General features: G+C 49.4%; 1 protein-coding gene across 4 annotated transcripts in view; it reads left to right on the top strand.

The window, feature by feature from the left end:
* LOC129016890 (uncharacterized) overlaps positions 1-11,340 on the top strand; it is a 74,251-nt gene extending 62,911 nt beyond the window's left edge. For 2 of the 4 annotated variants that reach the window (XR_008494970.1, XM_054456674.1), the window contains exon 3: positions 11,020-11,340. Coding sequence is in view for 1 of the 4 variants with exons in the window: in XM_054456674.1 (XP_054312649.1) it covers positions 11,020-11,190 (171 nt within the window). In the remaining 3 variants the exon portion in view is untranslated. Of the gene's footprint in view, positions 1-4,486; positions 4,617-10,637; positions 10,930-11,019 lie in introns of those variants that run through there. The other 2 variants (XR_008494973.1, XR_008494971.1) reach the window with 2 other exon arrangements.
* The last annotated feature ends 13,623 nt before the right edge of the window (positions 11,341-24,963 follow it).

Here is a 24,963-nt window from a genome sequence, read left to right as displayed (position 1 = left end):
TCCAGGGCTGTGAGACAATAGATTTCCGTTGTTTTAAGTCACCTGGTGTGTGGCACTTTGTTATGGCAGCCCTAGGAAATGAGTGCACTGCCTAACCAATTCTTTTCTTTATTCCTCGTTGTTCTTTTATGTAACACATTTGTATGTTGTGCCGGGTCACTTCAAGGTGGCCCTCATACACGAGGTAATAGTGTCACCACCCAGTGTGTTTATTTTGCCTGCTGCCCAGAAAGAGCTGAAGATCAAGACTGGGGAATTGCAATAGAGAAAGAGTTTAATTCACATAGAGATGGCTAAACAGGAGAACAGAGCTATATTATAACTCAAATCAGCCTCCCCCAAATTTTGGAGGCTAGAGTTTTTCAAGGTTATTTTGGCAGGCAGGGGGAATGGGTGTTGCCGATTGGTTGGGGATGCAATCCTAGGGCTGCAGAAAACAGTCCTTGTGTGTTGAGTCCACCTTTGGGTCGGAAGCCACAGACTGGCTGAGTCTTGAGCCACTTGTCCAGGTGCGTAAGTCTGAAAAAGATCTCAAAAGACCAATCTTAGGTTCTGTGATAGTGCTGTGATCTGCAGAAGTAATTGGGGAGGTTACAAATTTTCTGACCTCTGGAATAATGGCCAGTAATCTTTTAGGTCTACACCTCAGCAGCATCTAGTCTCCTCTCATCCTCTTAACCTGGTGGACTTTCATTCATAGATTTTCAATAGTAAACCGCCTTTCATTTCAAAGGCAGTTTAGTTTTGGGGAAGGGCTATTACCATTTAAACTATAAACTAAATGTCTCCCAAAGGTAGCTTGGCCCATGCCCAGGAATGATGGAGGAAAGTTTGGAGGTTAAAGAGAAAATGGGGGTTGGTTAGATCAGATCTCTTTTGCTGTCATAATTTTCTGTTATAATTTTTGCAAAGGCAGTTTCAGCAGGGCCAGTCGTCAACTCATTTAACAGGTGACGGAGGCTCAGAGGCTTTGAGGGCCTTGTGCAGGGGCCCCTTGTAGGGCAGCAGTGGGGAGAGAACCAGCAATTCCTGAGGGCCCCTTCTGTGCTTTCCTCACGTCACTTCGCAGCCCCCACAGCCAGCTGAGGAATTATAGGAAGAATCAGGCAGTTATGACTGGAAAAAGTGTGCTTTCTTGCCCGCCTCACTTCCCTGTCTCTGCGGGCTACTCAGCCACCTGAAGGACGGTCATTGTTGGAACCAACCTGCACGGGATGTGGAACGTCTAGGGAAGTTGTCTCTTCCAAAGATAATGCTGGCCTCACCAGTGTGTGGCAATAAGAGACAGGATTGCTCTAGAGACTGAAACCGCCTTTGCAAAAATCATAACTGAGAAAATTATGACAGTGAAAGATACCAGACATAACTGACCTCATCTTGCTTCTAACCTCTAAACTGTCCTTATTCATTCCTGGGTATAGGCTGAACTAGCTTTGAGAAGGAATTTAGTGTATAGTTTATATAATAGCCCTTCCCAAAAGGCTAAACTGTTCTTGTAAAACAAATGAAAGGCCACCAGCTATGAAGTCAAGATGACAGTGGCTAGAATTCTAAATATTACCAGCCATTATTCCAGAGGTCGTAAGACTTGCAACTTCCCCAGTTACTCTTGAAGGTAACATCACTATTGTGAACCCAAGATCTGCCTTTTGAGATGTCTTTTCAGGTTTTTACATTTCTAACAATTGTATGGCCCCACCTGGACCTGCCAACCAGTTCTGGGGCCCCCACCCAGGAACTGACTCAGCAGAAGAGAACAGCTTTGACTCCCTATGATTTCATCCCCTGGCCAACCAATCAGTACTCCTGATTCACTGGTCCCTGACTCACCAAATTATCCTTAAAAACTCTGATCCCTGAGTTTTCCAGAAGACTGATTTGAGTAATAATAAAACTCTGATCTCCCACACAGCTGGTTCTGCGTGAATTACTCTTTCTCTGTTGCAATTCCCCTGTCTTGATAAATTGGCTCTGTTTAGGCAGGAGGCAAGATGAACCCCTTGGGCGGTTACAGGACCTCTTCTTCGGCCCTGTGGGGTGTGCTGGGGCCTGAGGGGGGACAATGGGAGGGGCCTGGGGGCTGTTCCAGCATATAAAACCATTGTGAAAGTTGGTGCTTTCCCTGGTTAAGGCTTGGTCTTGGACGCTGTGGGTTCCCCTGACCTCTGGCCCCAGGTGCCCATGCAGTCTGAGGTTCTTGCAGCCATGATCTCTGTTTCTTCCTTGTTCTGCTGTTACAACGATTCTTCCATGTCATGGATATTTTGTGAGTGATGACAGGAGTTTGGGGACCACAGGTAGGGACAGTCATCCTGAAAGGGATGATCTCCATTTTATAGAAGAGAAAACTGAATCTCTGTGGGGGTGAGTCTCACAGCCATCAGGGATGACGGTGGCACTGGGAGTGGAGTGGCCCTCCTGGCTCTGCAACTCTTATGGTCACACTGGGCTGAGGTGGGGCAGTGTCCATGTGCTTGGCCTCTTTTCCCATCGAACATCGTTCAGAATGTGATTCTCGTGTGTGTGGTGGGGTGGGGGGAGCAAGAGCCCCAGCATAGACTCTGTGAATGCCCTCCTCCATGCACTGACTATGGAAAGTGCTGGATGCACTGAGTGTCACTAGCTAAGGTAGGGGAGGATGGAGAACTAGAGGGAGAAAAGCCAGAGTGTTTTCTGGGGAAGAGAGGAAGCAGGAGGCAAAATAACAGAAGAAAAAGTGTGAAACTGACCTTGGGACATTAACCTATCCCGCTCTCATCCCTGCCTTGTCTCTGTACCCCTCCCCGCAAAGTTGAAGGAGGTGCCACCATCCCGGCCTCAGAGACGCCGGGTCTCTGAGATGCAGAGTCTCAGTTCCTGAGACTGCCCGGCCCTGGTTCAGCCGGGCAGTCTGAACCACCTTTTTGCCCGGCCCTGGTTCAGCCGGGCAAAAAGGTGTAACCAGGGGCTGCAGCTGTCCTGGAACTGTGGGAAAGCCTGGGGTCGGGTGTTGGGGGATCTGAAGCTGGGGTTGAGGAGGAGCTGATAGAAGGACCCTGGGAGGCAAGGTCCCACCTCAGCAGGGTGGGGCAGGTACCTGGCACGTCATTGTTAAAGGCGTTGGAACCAGAGTGACTCCATCTTGAATAGGGGCTGGGTGAAATGAGGCTGAGAGCTGCTGGGGCAGCATCCCTAGGAGGTTAGGCATTCTCCGTCACAGGATGAGACAGGAGGTCACAAGATGCAGGTCACAAAGACCCCACTGATAAAACAGGATGTGGTAAAGAAGCTGGCCCAAACTTGCCAGAACCAAGATGGTGACAAAAGTGACCTCTGGTTACCCTCACTGCTGATTATATGCTGATTAGAATGCATTAGCATGCTGAAGACACTCCCATCGGTGCCTGACAGTTTACAAATGCCCAGAAGTTACCATGTACATCTAAAATGGGGAGGAGCCCTCAGTTCCTAGGGAAATCTCTGCCCCATTTCCCAGAAAACTCATGAATAATCCACCTCTTGTTTAGCATATGATCAAGAAATAAAAATAGCCGGTAGCAGCCCTCGGGGCAGTTCTGCCCATGGAGTAGCCACCCTTTTATTCCTTTACTTTTTTTTTTTTGAGACAGTCTCACTCTATTGCCTAGGTTGGAGTGCAGTGGTGTGATCTCGGCTCACTGCAACCTCTGCCTCCTGGGTTCAAGTGATTCTCCTGCCTCAGCCTCCCGAGTAGCTGGGACTACAGGTATGAGCCACCATGCCTGGCTAATTTTTGTATTTTTAGTAGAGACGGGGTTTCACCATGTTGGCCAGGCTGGTCTCAAACTCCTGACCTCTGGTGATCCACCTCGGCCTCCCAAAGTGCTGGGATTACAGGCGTGAGCTACTGCGCCTGGCCTATTCCTTTAATTTTTAAATAAACTTGCTTTCATTTTACTCTGTGAACTTGCCCCAAATTCTTTCTTGTGTGAGCTCCAAGAGCCCTCTCTTAGGGTCTGGATTAGGACTTCTTTCCAGTAACATCCTGACAGTGGTTGGGGAGCAGGGCTGCCCCATTCCTGCCTGAGGAAGGCTAAATAACAGCCCCCAAATATGTTTATGCCCTAATCCCTGGCACTAGGAATGTTAGCATATATTAAGAGGGACTTTGTCCATGCGGTTAAGGATCTTGAGGTGATTAGCCTGGCTTATCTAGGTGGGCCCCAGGTAATCACAAAGGTTCTCATCAGAGGGACCCAGGAGTCAGAGTCAGAGGAGAAGGCAGGAAGATCCGGGAAGCACAGACTGGAGTGATGCGCTTGCAGAGACTGAAGGGCTGTGCTTTGGAGACGGAGGAGGGGCCAAGGCAGGCCATGGATTGTCTTCCCCACACTTTGGAAGGAACCAGCCCCACTGATACCTTGATTTTAGCCCCATTAGCCTTATTTTGGACTTCTGACCTCCAGGACTGTAAGAATAATACTGTGTTATTTTAAACCTCTGAGTTTGTGGTGATTTTTTGCGGCAGCTGCAGGAAACAGAAAATGCACTGCCTAGATGGACCCTCTGAATCCCCACCACCCAGGCTGGAGCGGCAGAGGCTGCCAGGAAGAGCCAGGAAACAGGTGAACCCAAGGCCACTTCCTCCCTAGCCTGAGGTAAGCAATTCTGGGAGGCGTGGGGCCCTGTGGGGCCTGCTGAGGCGGTGTGGGGCCTGCTGAGGACAGCAGCCCTTCCAGGTAGGGTTGGGGTCTTCCCTGTGCCCAAGGCAGGAAGGGATCTGAAGCCCAGCCGCCCCTCCCCTGACCCTCAGGACACTAGCCCCAGTGCAGGGGCCCTCCAGCGGCTGCAGAGCTCCTCTAGCACCTGGTGTGGCACAGCAGCTTCCTTTATCTGATGATAGTTCACTGACCACCTAATACAAGCCAGGGCTGCTGGGAGGACAGGAATATGGCCATGAGGAGCACAGCACGATGTTCCCTCTATCATGTGTGCATATTCTAGTGGAGGAAGACTGACAGTAAGTAGGTAAATATATGTACATCAGGTGGTGGCAAGGGCTACGGAAAAAATGAGCAAGGGAGGGGCGTAGAAAGTGGTAGGATGGAGGGGAGATAGGGTGGGCAGGGACGGCCAGATAGAATGCAGTTTGAGCCACGTAGATCCCTGAAGGAAGGAAGAACATTCCAGGGATAGGGACCAGGAGGACACAGGTGCCAGGACAGGAGCATGCTGGGCATTTTCAAGGACAGGATGGAACCCAATGTGGCTGGCGTGGAGTGAGAGGTGGGGAAGGGATAGGAGCGGGAATGTGGAGGGAAGATGGCCTGGGGTCCTGTGGGCATTAGCCGGGCTCACAGGGGAGCTCTTGGAGGGTTCTGAGCAGAGGAGTGAGCTGCTCTGTGCATTCCAAGGGTCCCTCTAGGAGACCTGAGATACCTCCTTGCCCTGTTCTGCAGCTGTGCTGGCTGCAAGGTACAGATTTGGCTCTCAGCTAAATTGCAAGGAAGACAGAGGAAGAGAGAGGAAAGTTCCATTCTCCTGTTTCTTGCCCATTTCTCCTCATCAGTGGAACCCTGCCTATGCATGGTCTTCTTTATTTGCACGCAGCTCCCTGTGCTCCCCAATACCTTACCAGTGATTTATACTTTAGTAAAATCAAGGCTATGCATCCCATGACCCCTTCTCCAAAGTGATGAATTATGTCTCCAGAAAAGATATGTTGAAGTCCTAACCCCCAATTACTGCAGAATATGACCTTATTTGGAAATATGGTCATTGTAGATGAATTAGTTAAGATGAAATCATGCTGGAGTAGGATGGGCCCTTTATCCCATATGAGTGATGTCCTTTTAAGAAGATAATGTGGGCTGGGTGTGGTGGCTCATGCCTGTAATCCCAGCACTTTGGGAGGCCGAGGTGGGTGAATCACCTGAGGTCAGGAGTTCGAGACCAGCCTGGCCACCATGGTGAAACCCCATCTCTACTGAAAATACAAAAATTATCCGAGCGTGGTGATGGGCACCTGTAATCCCGGCTACTCAGGAGGCTGAGGCAAGAGAATCACTTGAACCCAGGAGGCAGAGGTTGCAGTGAGCTGAGATGGCGCCACTGCACTCCAGTCTGAGTGACAGAGTGAGACTCTGTCTCCAAAAAAAAAAAAATAAAAAGAAGATGATGTGAGATACAGGCGAGGAAGGCCATGTGAAGACAGAGGTGGAGGTGGGATTAGGCAGCTGCATTCCAAGAACAAGGCCAAGGATTGCTGGAAACCACCATGAGCTGGAAGAGGCAAGGAAGGACTCTTCCCCAGAGCCTCCCGAGGGAGCGTGGCCCTGCTGACTCCTGGATTGCAGGCTTCCGGCCTCTCCAGAATAATGAGAAAATGAATTTCTGTTGCTTTAAGCCACCTGGTTTGTGGTACTTTGTTATGGCAGCCCTGGAAACGAGTCCCAGGGATGTTTCTTAGGGTCCAATTTCTAATCATAAAATTTGAGATTTTATCCCATTCAAAGAAATATCCAAAGTCTTATTAGCCTACTAGTCAGCCTTTACCTGAGGACAAAAGTTCTTTGTTTTGGGGGAATCCTGGGGCTGTGTGGGAATTCCGAAGGGCACATTTGGCTCAATGGCCTGGATGTCCTAACTTTGGGAAGCAGGGAGCTGGGAGGAGCCTAGCTGGACCCCTGCCCCTCTGCTGGATGGGTTTGGCTAAGGGTGTGGGTATTGGGTAGCTGTGGATACAAAGGCTTGGTCCTTGCTGTGGCAGAGAAAGTTGATAAAGGGGCCTGGGGAAAATTAAATTAGATGCTGAACTGTGCCTTTTATTTATTTGCCTGAAGATTAAGCTGTCCACAAGTTAATCTGCAGGTCTGTTCATAAGCCAGGGACACAAAATGATCAAGACAGAGTCCCCTTCAAACAAACACCACACATGTATGTTCACTGTGGCATCATTCACAATAGCAGAAGGTGCAGACAACCCAAATGTCCATCAGTGGATGAATGGAGAAACAAAACATGGCACACCCACACAATGGAAGGCTCTTCAGCCATAGATGAAATGAAGTACTGCCCCACGCTACAGGATGGACCAGCCTCAAAGATATCATGCTGAGTGAAAGAAGTCAGCCAGAAAAGGCCACATACTGTATGATTCCTTTCATGTAATATACCCAGAATAGGCAAAGCTGCAGAAACAGAAGGCAGAGTGGTGATTGTCAGGGCTTGGAGGAGGGAGAAATGGGGAGTGGCTGCTTAATGGGTATGGGTTTCCTTTAGGGTGGTGAAAATGTTCTGGAACTAGGTAGTGGTGATGGTTGTCTAACACTGGGAATGTGCTAAATGTCACTGAATTGTGCAATTGAAAGTGGTAAATTTTATGTAATTTTACTACAATTTTAAAAGAACAACAGAGTGAGAGAAGACAATCAACAGAGAAATAGATATTTAACATATGCGCTATGAAGACCGAGAAGATGGGCTAAGGAGGCAGAGAGTGATGACGAGGGTGCTATTTTATGGAGTGGTCAAGGCTGACCTTTCTGAGGAGGATGTGTGGGGAGAGCCAGGCACATGGCTGGGAGGAGACCCTTCCAGGATGTGGAGGAGGAGCAGCAAAGGCCTGGAGCAGAAGCGAGAAGGAGTGCTGGGGAACCAGCAAGAGGCTACTGGGACTGCAGCTGCAGTGGGAGTGGGTGGTGAAGGGATGGGGTGGGGGGGCGGCGGGGAGAAGAGGTCAAGCGCCGCGACCACTGTCCGGGGTGGGAGCGGAGGAGTGGAGGGAGGGGCGAGCGTGGAAGCAGGAATTCAGCCAGGAGGCGGTTGCAGACAGGGATCTGTTTCTGAAGATCCATCAAGACCGGAGACTAAACGCTAGCTTCTTGCTTTGGCTGTGCTGCTATTAATTAGAGCTCTGCAAACGGCCTCTCTCCTGTCCTCAATTCCAGTGCTGCAGAGTCATGATTAAGCAGATCTGTCACTAAGTGAGGATTTTGTTGTGCTTTTTGAATGCAGTGCCTAGGTATGTTCATTTATTTTTCGTTCAAGTTTGTATTGAACGATGTATTATATCTCACATGGTAGGTCTCCTGTGCCCCACTGCCTGGGGCTCCCTGTCCCTCTCTACCTGCTTTCTTTTTCCCCATTGCACTTACTTATCACTACCCAACACATTGGACATGCATTTGGCATGCTTGGTTTTATGTGTCAAACTTGGCTAAGCTATAAGACCCAGTTATTTTATTTTATTTTTTTATTTTTATTTTTGAGATGGAGTCTCGCTCTGTGGCCCAGGCTAGTGTGAAGTGGCGTGATATTGGCTCACTGCAAGCTCTGCCTCCTGGGGTCACGCCATTCTCCTGCCTCAGCCTCCCGAGTAGCTACAGGCGCCTGCCACCATGCTTGGCTATTTTTTTTTTTTTTTGTATTTTTTAGTAGAGATGGGGTTTCACCGTGTTAGCCAGGATGGTCTCAATCTCCTGACCTTGTGATCTGCCCGCCTTGGCCACCCAATGTGCTGGGATTACAGGCGTGAGCCACCGCGCCCAGGCAAGACCCAGTTATTGAAGCAAACGCTAACCTAGTGTTGCTGTGAAGGTATTTTATAGATATGGTAAACACGATCAGTTGTCTTTAAGTAAAGGAAATTACCCTTGATAGCTTGATGGGCCTCATCTAATCAGTGGCGAGGTTTGAAGAGGAAAACTGACGTTTCCCTATGGAAGAAGAAATTCTGCCCTAAGACTGCAGCGTCAATTCCTGCATGAGTTTCCAGCCTGCTCCACAGATCTCAGACTTGCCAGCCTCCACAACTGTAGGAGCCAATTCCTGAAATAAATTCCTTTATACATATATGTAATATGTACACATACACACATCTATGTCATCTAGATTTAGAGCTAATCTAGCTCCTCCTGGCTCTGTTTGTCTGGAGAACGCCGACTGATACTGATGTGTTTATTTGCTTATCATCCTCCCTACCCCAGATGCAGGCTCTCTAAGGGGAAGATCTTTTGTCTGTTTCCTTCATGTTGTGTCTGAAGTGCCCAGGACAGCAGCCGGCAATAGGAGGTGCTCAGTCAATATTGTACAATGGATCTTCATAATTCTTGCTTATTTGTGTGGTTGTTGACTGTCTGAAATTCAAGAAAGAAGGACATGAGAAAAGAAAAGGATAAAAGCCCACTGGTCTTATCTGAGGCTGGGGATTTCCCCGTTGGGCCCGGCGTTGTGGATTCTGCAGTTGAGTGTGTGTTGTTTGCAGCTGAAAGAAAGCTGTGGCAGTGAGGAGAGGTTGCAAATTTAAACTCAAGTTCAAGTTCTCCTAGCAACATGCACACCCCCACTGCTGGCTGGTGTAATCCAAGCACCAAACACGTGCAGCTGGGGCAGTGCGTGTTGCTAGGAGAACAATGACTCTCTTGCTTCCGGAGCTGGTAGGTGACTGCGGTATTACCAGGGGCGCACAAAGTGGGTGTTGCCCTTTGTTTCCCAAGTAATTATTTTAAAGCAAGGTGAGGAGGAGCCTGGGGAGGGGTAAAATGAGAGAGAAAGCATGAACCCTGATTTGTGTTTGTTTAGGAACTAGAGGTTACTGAAAAGCCTCTTGTTTCAGAATGTGTCCCAAATGGGTTTACAATTAGTGACAGAGTCTGTAGGAGCTTACGAAACAACCAGTTCCCCACACTGTTTGGCTCTCAGCATCCACAGACCATCTGGATCAGCTGAGCATGAAGTGTGGGGGCGTGCATTGGGGGTGGGGTCCAGAAACAAAAAAGATCAAGCTGGCATCGGTTGGGGCGGGAGAGGGATTTGGGTTTTCAGATTTTGCTTTCGCTTAATTACATTTGCAGGCTGTCCTGATCCTCATTCCCCTTCCCCATTGTTTCTCCCCTGTCAGTGGGGTTGACCAGCTGAAAACAAACCAGGCCACCCGGGCAGCCAGAAGAACTGTGCCTGTCCCAGCAGCCCTGACTCTGGACAGGTGGTGTGGGGTGGTGTGAGGTGGTTGGGGGATGGGAGAACAGGGAAGCAGGGCCAAGGACAGTAATATCCCTGGCCACTCTTCATATATGTAGTCACCAATGCTCAAAGTCCTCCATGCCCCCACTTCCATCCTGCAAAGGAGGAAGCTGAGCTGCCAAGGAGTGGCAGAGCTGAGAGCAGCACCAGCTCCATCTCTCCCGAAGAGCACCTTCTTTCTCTCATGTCTGCCTGCAGGATTTGATGATGAGACATCGTCTGCTACAGGATTTGCAGGGAAACATGGAGTATCACTTTGGGCCTATTTTCTAAGAGAATGGCCTGAAGAGAATAGATTCAAGTTTTCTCCCAGAAAAGCCTCTGCTTCAGGAGCAGGTAGCAGAAAAAATACAATATGTTCATCAAACAGGTTTGATTCCCCTCCTGGACACATGGAAAGGCTATCTTTTTTTTTTTTTTTTTTTTGAGATGGAGTCTTGCTCAGCCACTCAGGCTGGAGTGCAGTGGCATGATCTCAGCTCACTGCACCCACTGTCTCCTGGGTTCAAGCGATTCTCCCGTCTCAGCCTCCCAGGTAGCTGGGATTGTAGGCACCCGCCATCATGCCTGGCTAATTTTTGTATTTTAGTAGAGACAGGGTTTCACCATGTTGGCCAGGCTTGTCTTGAACTCCTGAACTCCGCCCGCCTCAGCCTCCCAAAGTGCTAGGATTACAGGTGTGAGCCACTGCACCTAGCTGGAAAGGCTATCTTTCTGAGCTTCCACTACTGTAAGGTGGAGTCATAGTGTTAGAGTAGGTAGCTAAGCAGACATGAGCAGGACAGGAGAGGACTCCCCACACCCCCGCCCACAGGAATGTCAGACAACCATCAGGTGATGGTCAGGCAGTTGTTAACTGTCAGTCTAAAATAATAGGGCATAGCTGGTGCCAAGGAAAGGAAGACTCCTGATAGAAAACACCTGAAGCTGGTGAGCAGCCGCTTCCTGGTAAGATCTCAGGAGCTGGGCGAGTGGGCTCAAGTCTGGGCACCAAGAGGCAAAATGACAGAGTTTAACCTGTATATGACCTTCCTCTAGGAACACTCGACTGGTAAGGGGAGAAATGCCTCAAATGAGCATATGCACAACTTCAGTAAACATGCTGTGCATGTAGCCCCTCCCAAGTGCCTGCAGGCCACCACGCAAGCGGACAGCCCTGGACAGCCCGCCCCTAGGGAAGAATCAAGGGAGAAGAAACAGAAACTCTGAAACTGTGCTAGTATATAAAACCCCAAGTCAAGGGCTGAATGGCACACTTGGATCTCTCAAGTCACCTGCTTGGCCCCCTTCCAAGTGTACTTTACTTCCATTTGTTCCTGCTCTAAAACTTTTTAATAAACTGTCACTCCTGGTCTAAAACTTGCCTCGGTCTCTCCCTCTGCCTTAAAACTACTTCTGCCCCTCAGCCGAATTCTTTCTTCTGAGAGGGCAAGAATCAAGTTGCTGCACACCCCTGCAGATTCACTACTGCTAACAATGGGACTGGTTTTCTGGCCTGTGGAAGGTGGGCTAAAGGGATGAGCAGCCCTGCCTGGCTCGGTCCTAAAACCTGCCATACCATCCTCCCCCTGTTTTCTTCCCATCTGCTTGTTGGATGCAGGGGACCCAGGGTGGTACTCCAAGGCCCTGAAAGACAGTGGAACTACTTGGGAAGAGTCCAGGTCCCCGAATGCCTTAGTGGAGCAGAATGTCCCCTACACTCAACTCGTATTGGACTCTGAAGGCAAAACTCACCTTTGTTGTGTTGAGCCACTAAGCTTTGGGGGACATCTGAAACAGGCTGTGCTGATTAATACGGAGCGGCCAGGAGGGATGGGAGATGATCAGTTTTGTGGGCTGGGGGAGAGGCAGTGGGATTTGGTGGAAGTGTTTCCATGAGGGGGCAGAGAAGAGCCTCCTGGAGATAGAAAGGTGAAGTGGAATGTGCTATCCTAAATTGAGAAAAGGGAGCCAGTGTGTGTGCACCCTCTTACATTTGTAAATTAGAGTTAACACTTCTGGTGGGGCCCTCTGTAAACTGTAAATACAGATAATAATGAAGGTTTGTATTGCATACTCACTTTTCTAAGTGCTTCAGATGGATGATCTCATTTAACCCTCATAACATCCCAATGAGGTAGGAACTATTAATATCAGCCTTATTTTAGAGGTGAGAAAACAGAGATGAAGCACTTTCCCCACCACCACCAGAAAGTAAGTGGCAGAGCCAGGATGGAGTTGAGGTATCCAGGCTCTTGAACCTGCCTCTTAACCATGATGTCTCTCTCTCTATGGACTGCGCACTAACACCTTTCTAATGAGGATGAAGAATTCTGCTGTTATACCTGGTGGTCTGAAATAAAGCAGGAATTTGGCTGGCTTAAGTGTTCCAGGTTGCTCAAGAAGCCATGCAATTCAATCCTCTCTGAAACGGTGCTGTATATTCCTGGAAGCATCCTAGAGGGAACAGGGAGTGCTGGGCTGATGGAGGAAAATGAGGGTCGAGCATGGGGGAGGCCAGCCTGCATTATTTGTAGGCTCAGAGGAAGGGTCCTGAGTGGAGGACTAAAGGAGCCACCATAGCTAGACCACGCTCTTCTGACCCTGGTGCCACCCAGGAGTGTGTCTCACTGCTGGGGCTGGCCAGCCCTGGCACATCTGGAGAAAGGACTGTTGGTGGGACCAGACCTCGGCCACCCTCTCCAGACTGTGTCCTAAGAAGGAGGATGGGTCCGAAGGTGGGAAACGTATCCTATACATCTTTTTTTTGAGACAGAGTTTCACTCTTCTTGCCCAGGCTGGAGTGCAATGACGTGATCTTGGCTCACTGCAACCTCCGCTTCCCGGGTTCAAGCGATTCTCCTGCCTCAGCCTCTCAAGTAGCTGGGATTACAGGTGCGCACCACCACACCCAGCTAGTTTTTGTATTTTTAGTAGAGACGAGATTTCACCATGTTGGCCAGGCTGGTCTCAAACTCCTGACCTCAGGTGATCCATCCACCTTCGCCTCCCAAAGTGCCGGGATTACAGGTGTAAGCCCAGCCTCCTATACATCTTTATATCTTATACAAGAGAGGTGTTGAATCCACAAAGCAAATCCTTAGCAAGGGCCTACTATATTCCAGGAGATGTACTAGATGCTGTGATAGTGAACCATGGCACGGCCCCTTCCTCATGGAGCTTTCAGTCTAGAATCTTCATCGGAGGAGGAGCTGAAGGTCATAGGCACTACAGGGGTGGGGCTGGGATGGCAAAAGGGCTCAGAAGTTCAGAAACCTCCAAAGCTAAGTCATACAGTTTGACTGGAATGGGGTTGTTTACTTGCAAGTGTTTTCCGACAACTGGAAGCTGTTCCTAATGGCAATTTGTCCACAAGAACTTGTACAGTGCATTTTAGAGTTGCAGGAGAGTGAAGGAGCCCTCACCTGGGCTGGCTTCCACCAGGGAGCCAGAAGGGGAGCTCTTGAGTGGGAGTTTGGATAACTCTTTTTTTAGGACCAGCAGAAATGATGCCCAGAATAGGGTCTTTCCATTTTCAATGTCACTTTGCATGAACAGCTACTTGAGAGGCTGAGACAGGAGAATCACTTGAACCCAGGAGGCGGAGATTGCAGTGAGCCAAGATCATTTGGGATTAATTAAGTCTACATTTGATTTTCTCAGTGCCACAGGCACTCAGATGGAGCTGAAACCTTGCGTTGAATTAGGAAGAGAAGAAAAATCATTGGTGGGTCTAGAGCCTGCAGACATGATTTGCTGCTGGGACACTGCATGGAGGCAGCTGCGCTTTTCCCCACGGTCTCTCATGCTTCCTTGGACAGCAGCTTTCGGTAGTGTAAGCGTTGGATGCCCAGCTGATGTTTGGCCTTAGGGTGCAGGCAGACTTGGTGTCCTCATTCCTTCAACAGATGTGCTCTAAGTGGGAACAGCCTCCCTGTGCCAGGGATGTGTCTGTCCCCTGTTCATGCAAAAGCAGTGCCGGGAGTGCAGAGGCAATGCTGATGGGAGCTTGCTCATTTTCTTCATATTTCCTTTAAGCTCCGAGACCCCCACGCACTCTCCACATCAGGTTTGATGCAACTCACACGAACTTACAGATGAGCAGGGCAGAATTCCAAAGATATCCCTCTGCAGTCACCTTTCCTGAGCTCCAGCTCTCTGTTCCTAGTTGCTTTCTGGATGTCCTGCAACACGTCCCAATCATTATGTCCTTTTACTCCACCACCATTTATTTAGAGTCTTCTCTGTGCCAGGCCTTGCTAGTGGTGAAGAATAAAGAGTCAAAGAAGAGCTAGCCCTGCATCGGTTCAAATGGCCACCTCCTTCCTCCACTGGACCAAGCATTCCTTGCTCCACAACGAGTTCTCAGCACCTGGGAGTTAGAACATAGTAGATGCTCAATAAATATTGTTGCATACATGTTGGATAAACTAAACACCTGTCTTCAAAAGGCTTTGGGAAGATTGGGGAAACAGAAGTGAACCAGTAACTGCAGTTCACCCAGCACAAGTGTTAGTTAGGATGGAGGTGAGTAAGAAGCTGTACTGGGGAAGAAGAAGGGCATTTGACTAAGTCTGACTGTGGGACTCAGGGGCTGCTTCCAGGAGGAGGCAACGCTGGAGCTGAGAACTGAAGAATAAGTGAGAGACAGCCTGGTGAGGAAGGGGAGGGGAGTTGCGGGAAGGACATTCCAGCTCTTGACAACAGCAGCCCAGGGACACCACTGCAGGTGTATTCTGGGAGCAGTGGTAGTAGGTGAGGTGGAGAGGTCTGGGGCAGGTGGCCAGGCTCATCTTTCTGCAAACCAGCCCCGCCTTCCCCATCTTCCCAGGTTCTCTGGCGGGCACCCTCATTGTCCTGGAGCCGTTAGAGCAATCCTCCGTAGTCCAGCTTGTCTCTTCCTTGGGATGAAGCCCTCCAGGTTCCATGCTCGCTCCAGCTAGGGCCTCTGGTCTAGCTCCACCACTCCGCCCTCATGTTCTGCTTGCCTGGGTTGCTGTCTCTGTCTCCTAACTGGTCCTCCCGCCCCTTGTTTGGCTCCAATTCATCCTGCACCCTTCTGCCAGAGTCATCCTTTTAGCACTCAGATCCTTCCCCTGCTCAATAGCTTTCAGTGGCTCCCAGGTATCTACTAAATTAGGTGAAAAGTTCTTTTTTTTTTTTTTTAAGAGATGGGGTCTCATTGTCACCCAGCCTGAAGTGCAGTGTCACAATCACAGCTCACTGTAACCTTGAACTCCTGGGTTTGTTACATAGATATACATGTGCCATGGTGGTTTGCTGCACCCATCAACCCATCATCTACATTAGGTATTTCTCCTAATCTATCCCTCCCCTTGCCCCCCACCCCCCAACAGGCCCTGGTGTGTAATGTTCCCCTCCCTGTGTCCATGTGTTCTCATTGTTCAACTCCCACGTATGAGTGAGAACATGCGGTGTTGGTTTCCTGTTCCTCTGTTAGTTTGCTGAGAATGATGGTTTCCAGCTTCATCCATGTCCCTGCAAAGGACATAAACTCATTCTTTCTTATGGCTGTATAGTATTTCATGGTGTATATATGCCACATTTTCTTTACCCAGTCTATCATTGATGGGCATTTGGGTTGGTTCCAAGTCTTTGCTATTGTGAATAGTCCTGCAGTAAACATACGTGTGCATGTGTCTTTATATAGTAGAATGATTTATAATCCTTTGGGAATATACCCAGTAATGGGATTGCTGGTTCAAATGGTATTTCTGACTCTAGATCCTTGAGGAATCGCCACACTGTCTTCCACAATCGTTGAACTAATTTACACTCCCAACAGTGTAAAAGTGTTTCTATTTCTCCACATCCTCTCCAGCATCTGTTTTTTCCTGACTTTTTAATGATTGCCATTCTAACTGGTGTGAGATGGTGTCTCATTGTGGTTTTGATTTGCAATTCTCTAATGACCAGTGATGATGAGCTTTTTTTCATATGTTTGTTGGCTGCATAAATGTCTTCTTTTGAGAAGTGTCTGTTCATATCCTTTGCCCACTTTTTGATGGGGTTGTTTGTTTTTTCCTTGAAAATTTGTTTAAGTTCCTTGTGGATTCTGGATATTAGCCCTTTGTCAGATGGATAGATTGCAAAAGTTTTCTCCCATTCTGTAGGCTGCCTGTTCACTCTGATAGTTACTTTTGCTGTGCAGAAGTTCTTTAGTTTAATTAGATCCCTTTTGTCAATTTTGCTTCCAAATTTCTATGGAATCCTATGTGTCTTTCAAGGCCAGTGTTAAACTCCGCTGTCTCTGTGAAGCCTTTTCCAACTCCCTGATGAAATAATATTCCAGCTCTTCCCTCCTCCCTCAGCACTGTGCTAGCCTCCCTGTTGAGCTGGAGGGTGATGGCTCCTTATCAAAGCTATTGACAGTATTGAGGTGCTAAGCCATGTGTAAGGGCTAGAGCATCCAGGCAGACCTAGACTCTAGCAACCACTACCTGCAAAGTCCCAAAGGGAGCCCTAGAGAAAGAACAGAGGAGGAAGCAGAATCACCGTTGCTGGTAGCTGGGCTTGGGCCATAAACCCCATGCAGTGAACTGGGGTTAGCTGGGCTGAGTATGGGGGCCTTGTTCTCCCCAAATCTCTGCTCTTCTTGTTCTCTGGCCAGCCACATGGAAGGACAAGTACAGTGCCTCAGCCTGGGCCAGTGAAGTACATCTGCTGGGTGAAGAGAGAACCTCTGCAGCTACATCCTCAGCTTATCTTTTATGCATAGTGACTACACCCACTTGCAAATATGTCAATGTCCTGAAATCTGACCAACCAGATGAATGCTCTTCTTCCTTGGGTCAGAATGAAAGGCGAGGTGAGGGAGTCTTGAGATCTTCTCATCCTGCCTTTGAAATCCCCCAATACCCAGCACAGTGCTGAAGCCAGAGTAAGAGCAACAGGGAATTGTTGAATTAATTTGAAACCAATACTGCTACCATGAGACTGGGTCTGCCCCTCACCTCTGAATCCAGGACCTGGAACTTCTAAACAGGGTGAGAATTGACATCAGAGTGCTGTCCACTTGGCTGCTAGGCATCTCATCCCTCTGCCTGCCTCTGTGCGAGTGCACTTAGACAGTGGAGCTCAGTAAAATCCAACAACCCATGGGGCTTGGAGAACTCAGAGGAGATGTCTGTCAAAGCTCACTCCCAGAGATTCTGGCACTCTGGAGGACCACAGAGGAAACAGATATTGCATGGCACCATGCGATGCAAGGGGGAAGAAAAGCCTGAGAAACAGAACAAACTGGGGAAAAAACACTATGAAGCAGAAATACACAGGCTGTGATGGTGTATGCGACCCTCTCTACTTAGGAAGGAAGACAGTAAGAGAGGGGGAAGGGAGGAGGAGGAGGCTGCTAGGATCTGCATAGGACCCTGCATGTCAAAAAGGACTTTTGGGGCCAGGTGAGGTGGCTCACGCCTGTAATCCCAGCACTTTGGAAGGCCGAGGTGGGCAGATCACGAGGTCAAGGGATCGAGACCATCCTGGCCAACATGGTGAAACCCCGTTTCTACAAAAAATAAAAAATTTGCCTGGCGTGGTGGCATGCACCTGTAGTCCCAGCTACTTGAGAGGCTGAGGCAGGAGAATGGCATGAACCCAGGAGGCGGAGGTTGCAGTGAGCCGAGATTGTGCCACTGCACTCCAGCCTGATGACAGAGTGAGACTCCATCTCAAACAAACAAAAATAAAATAAAATAAAATAAAATAAAATAAAATAAAAAGGACTTTGAGTAGATGTGTTAATCAGAGGAGCTGAAATCCCTCATTCGGGTCTGCCCTGCCAGGTGCTGGGCCCCTGCTCAGCTTACCCCAATCCTCTGTCCTGAAGCAGGTGGTCTTGCTTTCCCTGCAGCTGCTACCCATGGTACCCAGTCAGTGAGGGAATGCTGTTTGGCTCGCTGCTCTGTTTTGCGGGTAGAGGTTGGGCCAGGGCTGCCTCTCTCCCTCACTCTGGGGTCAATTCTCATCCTGCCTTGAGATTCCAGGTCTGAACTCTGAAATGGGGGACAGCTTCATTCTTATGATACTGGGCCAATAGTCAGGGGCCTGGGTTCCACTGCTATGGCTATCAGAATGGGGTCTGCAGGTGGATTTGTTCTTGCACAAGGAATAGCCCTGTACAAGTGGGCAGGTGGAGGTGTTCATGCGCACTCTGAATAGATGCTGGTGGCTGTTGGGATGTCCTAGATCACTGTGAGGTTCTGTGATTGTGCTTTTGAAGTGGATCAAGTAGGATCCTAGTTAACTTTTGGATTTTCCTTTGTCCTCCAAATGTCTTTGGGGATTGTAATGTCTATTCTACTAGTTTCCTGAAGAGTGAGCTGCCTTCTAAATTTTATATAGTAAAATCCTTAAGATCATTTAAATTTCCCATATGGAACTTTGTATTTTTGGATCTCAACTGCATGTTCCTTTCTTTCCCCTCCAAACAAAAGTCTCTTGTTTGAGGAGTTTTTAATGTCAGAACTTGAGGGGCTTACTCTTTAAGTAAGTGTATTTGTAATTTCTTGTATTCACCTGGTTACTAAAGCTATCACAGATCAGAAACTTGGAATACCATGGTTTTTGGTCTTCAAAATGCTTTCGTCAGCATTATTTCGTGCAAGACTCACCTCCCCCACCTCCGGAAAGGAGGTTGGGTAGATTTTTATTTTTATCATCATTTTTCCACAGATGGGAACATCGAGGCACAGATGGGAACATCGAGGCACAGATGGGCTGGGGCACACGTAGAGTCAGGGCAGAGCTGGGATTAGAACCTGGACTTGCCGCCAAATGCTATTCCCCAGAAACCCCAGCCAGGGAGCGAGGCGCTTCTCCAACGTCAGGGTGTGGAGTCCCGTCTTTGTCTTCTCATCAGCCCAGAGCTGTGGCGCTGTGGGTGTAATGCGCTTGGCACAGGGAAGCCAGGGATTCCAGGAGCAGGAACCTCAGACTCATGCCAAAGATTGTCCTACGGGAGGGGTCACCTGGGGCCGGGGATATCTAACCCACAGGGAGAAAAGGGCCCCTGCAGGCTCTGCGCACCGGCGCCCGTGCAGCCCTGCTCACGGATCACTGTTCCTGGACTGAATGAATTGCTCTATGACCTACAGACTAGCAGTCCCTTTGGTGATACGCCCTTCCTTCCACCTTCTCTCCCTTTTGTCACCCCCCGGTACGCTCTGGGCCTCCAGGCTCTTGCAGGCCGCCTCCGCCGCCGATTCCGCAGATGGCCACTGGGTGGCGCCCGCGGCGTGCGGGCCGGGCCTTGGCGCTGACGGGCGGTGCGTCCAGCCTGCAGCTTCCCAGACCCCCAGACCGCAGCGGGGCTGCTAGGGCCCCTTCCGCGAGCCTGGGGGCCTGACGGAGCTGGACGAGGCTCAGGGTCACTTACAGAGAGACAGAGGTGGGTGGGTAGGTGGGTGGGGACGCTGGAGGTGGGACGGGGTGTGGGGAAGGGGAGAAGGCTCGGAGCTCTGACAAGGCGGTGGTTCTTTTCTCCAGGGAAACCCTCTCGGGGTGCAACGGGGTGAACCATTACCTTGGAGAGCAGAGGAGAAAACGGTCTCTGCCCACAGAGTGATCTGGGGAGTGGAGGGTGGGGGGCGGGGATGTCTTCCTTATCTGTTTAACACACATAGCGCTTACTGCCTGCCAGGTACTTTACAAATGTTAACTCATTTAATTCTCAGGACAACCCCACAGACCCCGTTTTACAGCGGAGGACACAGAGGCACAGGTTACCTAGTAAGTAGCAGAACCTGGACTCTACCCCAGGTAGCCCAGCTCTCCTGCGGCTTCCCCTCCTTCCTCATAGGGTGGGTAGAAGGTGCTGGAGGGAGGCAGGTGTACACCCTCAGCGTTTATGGTCTCCTGCTTCATTCACTACCTCATTCATTCACTCAACAAATCTTGGTGTGGGGCTTCCTGCTGCCCAGGTGTGGTGCTTGCACTACCGTGGTTAGTGAAGCCAGCCACAGTCCTTGTCCTTGTGGAGCTGGTGGGGGAGACAGAGATTAGTCAACTAATCACAGTGACCACGTTCTCCAGATGAGCGTTCTAGAGAAAGGAACGCGCTCTCCCTCGCAGCCGCCTCTTCCTCTTGGTCCACTCTGTCCCTCGCATCCCAGGCCCACTGGCTTACCTGGCCCAGATGTGTCTGCTGAGATTCCAGCTCAGAGCTGAAGGGTGGACGGTGACTTGACTGAGTTGCACAGCCCTTGGGGACTCCCAAGGCGGACCACATCCATTGTCTTTTTTGGTCTTGTCCAGGGCAAGCTGCTGTGAGTCTCTGGGGGAGGCAGACTTTTTAGAAGGAGTGGGCGGTTCAAATCCCAAAATGTTCTAGGGGAGACTGGGGGGAGTCTTTAGTTTCAAACTGGAATCTGAATCCAGGCTGTCACCTGCTTTGTAGTGTTTGCTGATTTCTGGGACCCATCTGTTGGTAGGTTTCAAGCCACCAGTGAGATACCACAGAGCAAACAGCTGGGAAGAGAGGCCCAGAAGTGAGTCTCACCAGGCTGTGTGGTGCTCCGGCACTCCGCCGGCAGTGTCTCTTCCTAGTTGTATGACCTGAGGCAAGTGATTTCACCAATGTAACCTCACTTTCTTCACTTGTAAAATGCACCAACACCACCTCTCCCAGGCTGTTGGTGTGAGGATTAAATGACTTAGTGTTGTCTCCCACTTAATTACAATTAATTACATTTAATCCTTAGAATGGCCTTACGCATTCTAATTATTTGGTTTTATGTCTCGTGTTTTCCAATGAACTGTGAACTCCTTGAAGACAGGGACTATGTCACATTTATCTTTGTATCCCCAGTGTCTAGTACAGAGCTTGGCACATAGTAGGTACTCAATAAATGTGTCCCTTTCAAACCCAAAGCTATAGTCCTATGCGAGTGAAACATGTGCTCCACCCCTCAGCCTGGGCCTTCTCTGTGAGCCTGGGGAGGGTGGACCTGTGGACCCTTGCACGGATCCTTCCCAAGGAGCCTGCATGGCTGGTTGAAATTTCAGCTTTTCAAAGTCCTTCCTGGGAACCACGTGCCGTCTGAGGGCTGGCTGTTGGAGGATCACCCTGAGCACATCCCCTGGGCACCTGGAGCCCCCTGCCCTGGCTCTATATCTGTAGAGGACAGTTTAGGGGCGGTGTCTGTATCACAGACATGAGCAGGTCCCTGGCTTCTCCCAGCTTCTCAAAGTTTCTGGAACAGGGTGTAGGGAACACCAAGGTAATGATGTCATCACCCGAACCTAAAACATATGCCTATACATGGGAAAGGAGCCACCCTGGTCCTCTCTCCATGAAACATAGAATCCATCCTCAGTCCTGCCAGCCCTAGCTCAGATGCGGCTTGAAAACCTCCCTGTGAGCTTCCACTGGTGACATGGGCCATCCTCACATCTGTGTTCCCTGACAACTCAGCTGCTGCCACAGGCCCCAGCTTGGCACTACACCCTGCCACCACGAGTTGCACACCCTTGCACCCCTGCTTCCCTTCCTGTTATCCAGCCAATCCTCTGTCTCTAGGGCTGTGTCCCTGAGTAAGGGGCTACATGGCCTGGTGAGCAGAGAAAAGAGCTGCAGGGAGGCTGTCGGCTCTCTGCAGGAGGCTTCAGTAACCATGCTCTTTCTTACTTTCCACGCTATTTGCTTCTCACCACCCGCGCTAGCTCCTCTCCACGATATCTGCTCAGTGGAGGATGCAAATGCTGTTCTCCAGGGTGAGTCTGGAGCATCTCACATCTCCAAGCCCTACAGGTTTCTTCTCCCAAGCAGCCCATTCCCCTCTCCCTCATTCATCAGGATACTGGCCAGGTGTCTTGAACACCTCTTGCCCTCTGTACACTGTATCCCATTAGTCTATAAGTCCTATTGAGCCCACCCTCACTGTTGATTGATTGTGTGCTCTTCTCTCTGTACCCATCACCACTGATTTCCCTGGTCAATTCTCACCTGGATGATTGCTGTGAATTCTTTTTTTTTTTTTTTTTTTTGAGATGGAGTCTCGCTCTGTCACACAGGCTGGAGTGCAGTGGGGCGATCTCGTTTCACCGGAACCTCTGCCTCCTGGGTTCCATATTGCTGGGAGTTCTTAATGGGGTCCTCCTGTCTTTAGTCCTTCCCCAGCCTCTACATTTAAGTATGTTCTCCAATGTAAATCATTCGTTTATTCTTTCCTTCCATCAATAAATGTGTTCCAGGCACGGGGGTACTGTTCCAGGCACGGGGGAGATGGCTGTGAGCAAGACAGGATCTCGAGTGTCCATGGGGCAACCTCTGTCCATGGCCTTCTGGGGGTTTCCAGAACCATGGGGCTAAGGCACACATCCCTCGGTTGGCATTTGGAGCATGTCAGTATCAGTCCTGGACTCTTTTTGCAGCCCCTTGTTTTCCATCGCCTGCCTGTGAGCTCAGCTCTGGCCTTGCTGACCACTCTGCCTTCTCTAAACACACGATGCAATGTCTTAGGTCTGGAGTGCCCTTCTTTGCCTTTCCATCCACTCCCTGGCCTCCAGCTCCAATGCATCCTGCACAGTGCCTTGCACATGGCTGGTGCTCCCTAACAAGCATTGACTCAAATGGGATTGATGGACTGGGAAAACAAAAGGAGGCCCTCTGTTTGCAAAACTGAGTTAAGAGTCTCCCGATCTAGCCACCTGAGGTCCTGGGAGTTGCCTCTTCATTGTCTTTGTCCAAGCTTTAATCAAAGTAGGATTCTGTTTACCTCCTTAGAAATTGTCTTGGTATGTCCTATATAAGTGTTTGCTGTTACTGTTGCTAGAATCTGACTCTGCTATATCCTTAAAACTTCTTGAAGAACTTAACGTCCTTGTGATATGGTTTGGCTCTGTGTCCCCACCCAAATCTCATCTTGTAGCTCCCATAATTCCCATGTATTGTGGGAGGTACCAGGTGGGAGATGATTGAATCATAGGATAGGTCTTTCCCGTGCTGTTCTTGTGATAGTGAATGGGTCTCATGAGATCTGATGGTTTTAAACACGGGAATTTCTCTGCACAAGCTCTCTTTTTGCCTGCTGCCATTCACGTAAGATGTGACTTGCTCCTCCTTGCTTTCCGCCATGATTGTGAGGCTTCCCCACTCACGTGGAACTGTGAGTTCTCCATCGAACCTCTTTCCTTTGTAAATTGCTCAGTCTTGGGTATGTCTTTATCAGCAGTGTGAAAACAGACTAATAGAGTAAGTTGGTACCAGTAGAGTGGGGTGCTGCTGAAAAGATATCCAAAAATGTGGAAATGACTTTGGAACTGGGCAACAGCAGAGGTTGGAACAGTTTGGAGGGCTCAGTAGAAGACAGTAAAATGTGAGAAAGTTTGGAACTCCCCAGAGACTTGTTGAATGGCTTGGACAAAAATGCTGATAGTGATATGAACAATAAGGTCCAGGCTGAGGTGGTCTCAGATGGAGATGAGGAACTTGTTGGGAACTGGAGCTAAGGTGACTCTTGTTATGTTTTAGCAAAAAGACTGGTGGCATTTTGCCCCTGCCCTAGAGGTTTGTGGAACTTTGAACTTGAGAGAGATGATTTAGGGTATCTGGCAGAAGAAATTTCTAAGCAGCAAAGCATTCAAGAGGTGACTTGGGTGCTGTTAAAGGCATTCAGTTTTATAAGGGAAGCAGAGCATAAAAGTTAGGAAAATTTGCAGCCTGACAATGTGATAGAAAAGAAAATCCCATTTTCTGAGGAGATATTCAAGCTGGCTGTAGAAATTTGTGTAAGTAAAGAGGAGCCGAATGTTAATCCCCAAGACAATGGGGAAAATGTCTCCAGGGCATGTCAGAGGTCTTCACAGCAGCCTCTCCCATCACAGGCCTGGAGGCCTAGGAGAAAAAAGTGGTTTTGTGGGCTGGGTCCAGGGTCCCCATGCTGTGTGCAGCCTAGGGACTTGGTGCCTTGCATCCCAGCTACTCCAGCCATGGCTGAAAGGGGCCTACATAGAGCTTGGGCCATGGCTTCAGAGGGTGCAAGCCCCAAGCCTTGGTGGCTTCCATGTGGCATTGAGCCCACAAGAGCACACAAGTCAAGAACTAGGGTTTGGGAACTTCTGCCTAGATTTCAGAGAATGTATGGAAACACCTGGATGTCCAGGCAGAAGTTTGCTGCAGGAGCAGGGCCCTTATGGAGAACTTCTGCTAGAGCAGTCCAGAAGGGAAATGTGGGTTGGGAGCCCTGACACAGTTCCTACTGGAGCACGCCTAGTGGAGCTGTGAGAAGAGGGCCACCGTCTTCCAGACCCCAGAATGGTAGATCCACTGACAACTTCTACCATGCACCTGGAAAAGCCACAGACACTCACCACCTGCCCATGAAGGCAGCCAGGAGGGAGGCTGTACCCTGCAAAGCCATAGGGGCGGAGCTGTCCAAGACCATAGAAACCCACCTCTTACACCAGCATGACATGGAGTCAAAGGAGATCATTTTGGAGCTTTAAGATTTGACTGCCCTGCTGGATTTCGGACTTGCATGGGGCCTGTAGCCCCTTTGTTTTGGCCAGTTTCTCCCATTTGGAATGGCTGTATTTACCCAATGCCTGTAACCCCATTGTATCTAGGAAGTAACTACCTTGCTTTTGATTGTACAGGCTCATAGGTGGAAGGGACTTGCCTTGTCTAAGATCAGACTTTGGACTGTGGACTTTTGAGTTAATGCTGAAATGAGACTTTGGGGGACTGTTGTGAAGGCATGAATGATTTTGAAATGTGAAGATATGAGATTTGGGAGGGTCTGGGGCCGAATGATATGATTTGGCTCTGTGTTCCCACCCACATCTTATCTTGTACCTCCCATAATTCCCATGTGTTGTGGGAGGGACCCAGTGGGAGATGATTGAATCATAGGGGTGGGTCTTTCCTGTGCTGTTCTTGTAATAGTGAATGGGTCTCATGAGATCTGATGGTTTTAAAAATGGGAGTTTCTCTGCACAAGCCCTCTTTTTGCCTGCTGCTATTCACATAAGATGTGACTTGCT

This window comes from Pongo pygmaeus, chromosome 1 (genome assembly GCF_028885625.2).
Source record: "Pongo pygmaeus isolate AG05252 chromosome 1, NHGRI_mPonPyg2-v2.0_pri, whole genome shotgun sequence".
NCBI classification, from domain to species: domain Eukaryota; kingdom Metazoa; phylum Chordata; class Mammalia; order Primates; family Hominidae; genus Pongo; species Pongo pygmaeus.
Note: the sequence above shows the minus strand (reverse complement) of the source record. Positions and strands in the feature narration are given on the sequence as shown.